This window comes from Callithrix jacchus, chromosome 3 (genome assembly GCF_049354715.1).
Source record: "Callithrix jacchus isolate 240 chromosome 3, calJac240_pri, whole genome shotgun sequence".
In the NCBI taxonomy this organism is placed as follows: domain Eukaryota; kingdom Metazoa; phylum Chordata; class Mammalia; order Primates; family Cebidae; genus Callithrix; species Callithrix jacchus.
In genome coordinates this window covers 38206902-38215560 of record NC_133504.1, presented here as the reverse complement: position 1 = coordinate 38215560, position 8659 = coordinate 38206902, and the positions used below count along the sequence as shown (strand labels likewise).

The 8659-nt window shown below is 34.0% G+C and overlaps 1 protein-coding gene across 4 annotated transcripts in view; it reads right to left on the bottom strand.

The window, feature by feature from the left end:
* Nucleotides 1-376: 376 nt before the first annotated feature.
* Nucleotides 377-8659, bottom strand: part of GASK1B (golgi associated kinase 1B) — a 50762-nt gene continuing 42479 nt past the window's right edge. For all 4 annotated transcript variants that reach the window (XM_035292799.3, XM_035292798.3, XM_002745288.6 and 1 more), the window contains exons 4-5: nucleotides 5047-5273; nucleotides 377-3091 (exon numbers count right to left, since the gene is read on the bottom strand). In XM_035292799.3, the coding sequence (XP_035148690.3) occupies nucleotides 2884-3091; nucleotides 5047-5273 (435 nt within the window). In that variant the 3' untranslated portion in view covers nucleotides 377-2883. The remainder of the gene's footprint in view (nucleotides 3092-5046; nucleotides 5274-8659) is intronic.

Sequence of the window (8659 nt, the reverse complement as noted above, 5' to 3'; positions counted from 1 at the left end):
TTTGACCCATGTTCAATTTCCATATAATTTTCAGATGAATGCTCTAAATGTGTCTTACCTTCTTGTATGCTGATCTAAACATAAGAATTTCATAAGACAGTGTGTAAATAAATCTACATATAGGTATTAAATTCATTATATATAAGGTAAAGTATATTTAATAGCACAGTAGAATAAACAGGCTATGATTACAAGTCCTAAGATTATAAATATAATAATGATATCAAATATATGCACACACAAACACAATCCAACAGAATTCTTGACACTATTTCTTTTTCATGGATAAAGGTAGCAAACACTCCTCTATACCTAACTTTTAAAAACACATCTACAAAAGCAAATGAACTCATCTGCAAAATAAAAAGCACATATCTTTAATTTCTAATGTTTTATTATAGATTTTTAAGATACATATTTATTTTCAATTCATTAGCTTAAAGAAAGTTACACAAGAATAAGCTTTTGCATGCCTCCTAAAGTAAATATTATACTTTAAATTTGTTATGAAGCTATAAATAAAACACATATTGTGCTTACATGAATGAAACCACAGCATAATCTGAGTGCATTTGAAATGCAGAGTATTCTCATTGTTTCAATAAGACAAAAGAAAAACATTACCTATTAGAATTAAAAACCTGACCTTCAGCTATTCATTAGTCAAAAATAATTCATCATGACTCACTGATTACAGAACAAAATTGTTTAAAAGCAAAAGTGACTAAAATAAACATGTTCTTGGGCCTTTCATTTAATATGCATTTTGGAATCACTGGAGGCAAATAAACAAAGTGAAACCCTCATGTGGGAGGACCAGGCTGCCAACAGCATTTTAGCTGAGACTCAACATTAAAGCCAGCTTCTAAAAAGCCTGTGAGTCCTACCAGCAATGTGATAAATTTAAATCGAGATGGTAAAAAATAATTTAAAGCAGTAAAAGTGTAGATATGCCATCTTGGTAAGACAAGGTGTCAGGCAATTTGCCAAAAGAGTTATTTCAAGTCAGTGCCTCAGTCAAAGTAGAATTCCAGTCTCCAAACTTTTGTTAGGCTAATTTTCATTAAGCAGATGATTATGAGAGAAGAAACGGATCTTAAAAATCCCAATGACGGTTAATAAAAGTGGAGATTCAGAAGAGCCGAGGAGTTCTATAAATTTTTAGGAGCAGAGGGAGGCACTCAGGTCTACAGAGGGAAAATTGAAGAGGAAGATGGTCTAAAGCTCAGTTGCCCAATGGGCAAGCACAGCCCACAAGGGTACTAAAGGTAGTGCATGAATGTGAGCCTAGAAAAGCTGTAATTAGAAGATCAAATGATCTCTCTCTCCTTGGTCCATCTTCTCTTAATCTTAACACATTATTTTGACATTTTGCCCTACACTTGTATCAATTAGAGCTATAGTTTTTTTTTCAAATCTTGCCTCTATTGTAATGTCATTCATAGTTCTCTTTCACACAGATACTGAGTTAACCAGAACAAAGAAAATGTGGTGTACTGAGAAAAGACAGGACAGAATGTATTGTAAACATTCTCAATTTGTATTTTTAAACTTTCAGGAAATGAGAAAGTCACAAATTGAACTTTTAAATATGGAGTGGGTTGTATAAGGGCAGGAGGATAATGGTAATCTATCCTGAATTTGAAACCTGTGTGAATAACTGCCATACGTGATGATCTTCGGTATTGGCAAAGGACATAAAGACAGAACACGTGAACCTACTTGTCCATGTCTTCCAATCTAATTTAAAATGTGTTAGAAGGAGTTTGGAAAGGATGATTTGAGGCTTAATATTGTCCCAATTTACTGTTTTAGTTCTAGTCATGTGCCTTCACTGAGGAAAGTTGATCAGAGGCAGGTTTTAACTTATTTTGTTCATATTACACATGTTGAAATAAGCCAGATAATATATTGAAACACACTCAATATCTAGACCAATTCTCAATATCTGGGCAGTAGCCATTAAATCAAATTCAATATAATTACACAGAACAAGTTTTAAGAAATCTATTATTATTAATAAATATACATAAAGTATACAACATGTTTTGTAAAAGTAACTGAGTTTTTAAAGAGACGTCTATTTTAAAATGATACTCTCTAAGTACATTTTCAGGTAGGTAACTTCATATTTTAGCATTATTTAATTTCTCAGCCACTAGACATAAATTGGACTGAAACAGAGAGAGCAAAACTCTTTAATATATGAACTGTCAGAGGTGAATGATTTCCATACTGGCAACAAAATAAATTTTTTAAAAGGAATGGAAAATGCGATTCCTGTTACTTAAATGGCTGATTATTTATAGACACGATAGAAAATATACTGGTAATTTTGCAAATAAACCAGCATTTCTATTTAAATGTATGGTCAGCTCTGATGCTGTCACAGGCCATGGGCCTCAGTGTTCCAATGTTGAGTTTCCTTGGAGTAGCGCAGAGACTGCTCTATGTTAACAATCAGTAACAGAAGAATCATACCCATTAGCATTTGTTCAGAACAGTCAAAATGGCATAAAATATAGTTTATTAATGGAGTCAGTACCTGTGGTTTACACTTTTCTATTAACATGGCAAATGTTTTCGAAACTTAGCTAGAATAATAATTAAAACTATTCTGTTGTCAGATGTTCAGACTCATACATAGCATGATGTTAGAGAAAAATATAAACAAACATTTCTCAAGTAGTATGTTTTTCAAAACCTTTTAAAATCTGCATACAGTGCTCAGTCCCATTATAGCTATTTGGTTAAAGTCATTTATTTTATGTATTCATCTACATTGACTCATTGCTAAATGGGCTTGAGGTTAATGTACTAGATTTAAAAACAAAACCAAAAATGCATAAATATATCTAATACCCTAGCCAGAAGATTCTTTTTTCATTCATTCATAGGTAATACTTTGGCCCCGTGCGCATTGATGTAGGTGATTAGAATTTTGGCTCTCTGCTCTATCACATCAATAAGCTTTTCAATTCCTTGTCTACCTCCTTGACTTTCCCAATACACTTTATCAAGAAACAGAGACTGAAGGAGTTTCTGCCGTAAGTGCTGGCTCTTCAAAACAGAAACTGCAGAAGCGGGAAATCTGAAAAGATAAAATGATATTTCAATCTTAGTAATTGCTTGGGAATAGTACTGTTTACCCAATTGTTCTGCCTTTCATTAATCTGTCATAAATCACATTATCGAGTGGTATCTTCAAGAACCAAAATATTTTTGTCGCTGCCAAGATGAAACTTCTCTAAATAATAATAAACTAGAAAAAAGAGTTTCAAGTGAACTGAACATTCTACTGAATATTCTATACTTTCAGAACATGACAGACATTCTTACCTAAGGTCATTCTATACAGTCAAACAGAGGCATAAAATTGGAAAGGATTCTATTAGACGGCAGAAATACTTTTCTTAGTATTAGGTTCATTTCACAGGTGAAAACCCCTTTAATCTGTCAAGCAGAATGGTATCCTCTGAAGTATCAAGGTGGGGTTTTATGCAAGACAATCTGAGAGAAAAATTGATAGTGACAATTTCAATAAAGTACTCTGCCTTAGTAGAAGTTACACAACTGAATTTAAATGTGAAATAATCAAAATATATACTAAAATGAGAGAAGAATCATTCGAAAACATCAAATTAGAGAAAGAATTGAGGATTTCGGAACATTTTATTTAACTGGAGTATTAAGTTGTTTTCAAATAAATTTAGCAAAACTCGAGTTTCAGAGAAAAGTTTTAGTTCCAGAATGAAAGTCTCTTTGGAAAAACCTAATACCAGTTTAGAGGGGTCTTTGCTGGATTACCTTAAAAGAGTGCATTGTGCTTGCTTTTCTTCATTGAGAAAGTAGAAAGCCAGGATTCCAGCATATACATTATCTGAAGGACTTAGCAAAATTTCTGGATCAAAAACATAAGTAATATTTTGCTAAATCCCCAATTTGACATTTCCCGGCTTTCATTAAAATGATGACAAAGCACAGTAAAAATAGTTTTAATAGTAAATTTCTAATAAACTCAGTTGTACCTCAAAAACTGTAGTGAGAACATATGTACTTGTTTAAAGTATATATACTTTGCCAGAAATTTTAGGCCTTATAAGCACCTCTTCCAAATTCCAATGGAGCACAATGGAGATGGCACACAGGGTTCCTGAGAGCCAAGGATCAGGTGCTCTAGCAGTTTGATGCTGCAGAAAAAACAAAGTCTCAGTGCTGGACATGCTTAAGGCTTGTGATTAAGCGAGGAATGAAAGAATGCTTATACGAAGCTCCGAGTTCCCTGAGGACATTACTATATAGTTTCGGCCCTCAACTTTAAGGGCTCTAGCATTAAGTAGCAGTTTTGCTTTATGAAGTATTCATAATCCATGAATTGTCAGTTCTATAGCCCTTCAACTAATTTAGCTGTGGCAGAATGTATGAGATGGAATTGTTAAAACCACTGGATCTCCTTAGTGACTAATCCTTTTCATAAAGGAAAGCAACAATCTTACCTGTCTCTGTACTACACTGCTATAATAGGAAGAATATTCAATGCATAAATCTAGGATTAGAAAAGTCTTCAATTTTTTCCTTTCAATATATGAATTATATTTTCAAAGAAGATTTAACTTCAAACCCATTACTCCTCATAATGCTTTTAAATAAATCTTTGAAAGAAGAAATAAAGATATTCACATTTACATGAATGTATGAAATGGATGGACTGTGCTCTTTAGGCATTCTTAATTCTAAGAGGGAATTTAGGGATTTAAGAAGACCCTGTAATATCAACTTAGTAAGTGATGTCTTAGGAAAGTAAGTTTTCCTAAACATAGCATGAGCTTTATAGGTGGTATGGGCTGGAGAAAGAGATGTCAGGGATGCACTCTGGTTCTGTTCTTCTTGAGTTTGTTTCCCTTCTTGGGTCTCCATTTCCAGATTCCACATTCACAATTACTTTCAAGGGTTAAAACGATCAGATGTAAGATGTGAGTTTTCTCAGAACCTTGCTACTTAGCTAATATAAAAGTGATGTTCTGCAGACGTGGCTATAAAACTTACTCTTTGATGCCTTCTAACAATTTGAAGTTTAAGTTATCTTCACTCCTGTCAAAGAAGCCTTTGTTGTCTATAAAAACCAAATGCCTTGGGTCATGCTTTCGCTGGATAATGTGCGCTAGAGCCGCAGAACCTTGGTCGTCACATTTTGGCCTCAATCCTTTCTGTACACAGGCATCTTCCTTGCGAGGTCTGAAGCCACAGCAGTTTGTATCTAAGCGATTATAAATCTGTAAATGGAAAACACAAACAAAACCAAGATGTTGAGTGAAAACAAAACTTGGGAAAGTAACAAGATTTTCAATGACTAGTGCTTTCTGAATAGGTGACTTGCCAGAATTTAAGAGGATCAGGCTCCTTTAATTAAAGACAACTGTCAGAATAAGTCCAAGGTTCATATCCTTCTGACTCAGTCATGGTTATAAGCATTTCCAGCTTCTGCTAATAGATCCAAAGTCAGATGATCCAAGTTAGGCATCTCCACCCTAAATATTCAAAGTTCCCACTGACATCACATGCAGACACATGGCCAGCAGAATCTCTGACTCCATGCAGAAGACAAGAAACACCATTGCACTTCTATGTATGTAGAAGGTTCTGTCTTGTTTTCTCCCTCAGGTGGTTTATGGAAAATTAGAGTTATTTCATTGCCACAAAAAGTTTATTGTTTCCCCTAGCCTATCTGGACTTCAGTATTACAGTAATCTAACTTGAAATTACATACAAGAAATCTATTGACTAGATGTGCAATCCAATCATGAAAACTAAAAGCACTATGTAAATGGAGGCCACAGCTAGATTCTAAACAAGTGAGCAGGATGAACAAAATGGGCCTATTGAGGTATATTATGGGAGTTAGTGATACCACCCTATAGAAGAGGGTAACCAGATTATTTAGAAAAAAATTTGTTTAATTCCATGTCTTTTGGGCAAGGAAAGAAATAATATTTATGAATCAGGTAAAATACAGTCTGGGCAAAGAAATTAGGTAATAATTAAGTCAAATCTCTGCTTTCACACTTCTCAACTCTGCAACCTTGTGTAGATTCCTTTTCATCACTGACTCTCAATTTAAATGCTCGAGTAACAGGAATGATACTCCTTACCTTACACAGCTGTTAGAAAGATTTATGAAAATATGTGTACACCCTGCAGCCCTGATCCAAGCATCTATAAGACACCAAAAAATGAAAATCACCATGACTCTTATTGAGACACACCTACATACTATCCAAAGTTATTTACCTCAAAACAAGCTTCTAAGACAAAGAGTAATTTGTCTATTTTAAATAAAGAAAAACTCAGCCTCTGAGGCATTATGTAACCTGCCCTGGGTAGAATATCAGTAAATAAGTAGCAAAGTTAGGAAATCTAAATGACATAGATTTCCTTGTCTCCAAAATTCCACGATATTCCCCCGAGTAGTACATTGTATTGAATGGTTTAAGGCTAACTAAAGTTTGTTTGTGTGCTCATGAATCAAAAGATGACTACACAGACACTGCCACTTTAATTCTTTTGGCATTAAATTCCCATCTTGTTCTCCTGTCGTGTTTCTGCAGCTCCCATGGAGCTGTCTAGGAGGCCAGCTGCTTAGAAAGGGACGCAAAAAAGCAGTGCCAAAATTTAGTCTACTTTGGAATAATCATTTATTCATTTATCGAACAAACACTTATTGAACATCTGTATCCTATCAGTGAGCTAGGCACCAAGGTAAATGCCACCCATGGTCAGCACCTCTCCACCATTACCATTCCCAATGGAAATTGAAACGGTCATTTAGTTTTTTTTAGCTACCACAGCAAGCTTCAAGAACTGGACAAAAGACTTTATTCTTTGCTTTCTGTATATAAACGGACTTTGTATCAAGTAGCATGCTTGAGATTAAGGATTGTAAGAGAAGTTAGCATAAGCCAATTTTCTATAAAGTTTATGTAAATCTGGTCACATGGGTGGCAAGTGAACGCCCAAGCATTTGCACCAGTCAAAGGGTACACTGCTAGCCTAGAAACGGTCACAGAAAAGGAGGGTTCTGTCAAGATTGGTTCCAATCTGCTGATCCATGGGACCAAAAGTCTAATCCGTAGTTTATCCAAAAAGTCACAGAGGCTGACTCCAGGGAACAGTAAGTTACCTGATCTAATTCTGAACCACTGCTTGTTTATGTGCATTTGTTTGACATGAGCATAAGAAGGCTTCCCAAAGTGAGCTAGAGCGCCCCAAGCAAATCACTATAGGTTAGAAAAGCACATGCAATGAAAAAAGCACAAATTAGAAACTTTTATACAAATGTATTGAGCCCTTTTTTCTCAATTTCAGTCATTTTATGCAGTACCTTCACTGACTTTGAATATAAAAGAAATCAAATGATCTAAAAGAGATTGCACCTGATTGCCAATTATTTAAGTTAAGGTGAGATAGAACATGAAAAATAACTTTTCTAAAAGCTGCTTCCCATCCAATCACCTCTTTTTGAAAATACAGATTAGCTAATGATTCTCAAATAATCTGTATACCATTTTTATCATCATCATTGTTTTATCTAGTTATATTGACATTAAAAATGAAAAACCCTTATACCTTATTTAAATTTGACTATTAAATTGAATACAATATCAAAGTATATTATATTGGACACATGTGTTTTGAATTTAACTCTCAAAGAAAACTCTACCAAACATTCCTTAAATACTTCTTCAAACCCTAAGTTCTTCCATCATTGTGGATTTCATAGTAGTGGGGAAAGGACTAAGATACATAACTACATTTGTAGTGTTTCTATAACAAAGCCATGAGTATCATATATTTATGTTAAATAATAAGCTCTTTAGAGATAAGGCCCTTTCAGAACTTCTGTAAACATTATATATATTCTATTTTTAAACTACATGAAAGCATTAAAAGATAAAGGTGGAAAAGATTGATTTAGGTCATCTTTTTATTGCCCTACCAACTTTAGATTGTTTGCTACAGTATACTTTTGAAGTGCTTCATCTGATCTAATTTTGAAGCACTCAACAGTCTGTGATGACTTCATCACTTCCCTGACAGACTGTTGTGCCATTCAGATCTAACAGACATTACTATTGAAAACAGGTGTGTGCGTTCAGCCCAACTTGTTTTCCAGAAAATGTTGCCACTCATTTTTTTTCAGATCTATATACATACACACACACACACACACACACACACATACACATATATATATACACATACATATGTGTGTATGTATATATATATATATATATATATGCCCACCAAGTATATATACACACACACACACACACACACACACATATATGTGTGTATATGCATATATATATATACTTGGTGGACATATATATATGTGTGTGTGTATATATATATAGTGTGTGTGTGCTTATACACACATATATATAGCACATATATATACATATATACACATATATATGTGTGTACATATATGTGTGTATATATACATGTATACATATATACACATATGTGTGTACATATATGTGTATATATACATGTATACATATATACATATATATGTGTGTATATGTGTATATATATACTCTGTGGGCATATGTGTGTGTGTATAGCATGTGTGTGTGCATGCACACTGTGTGTACATCTT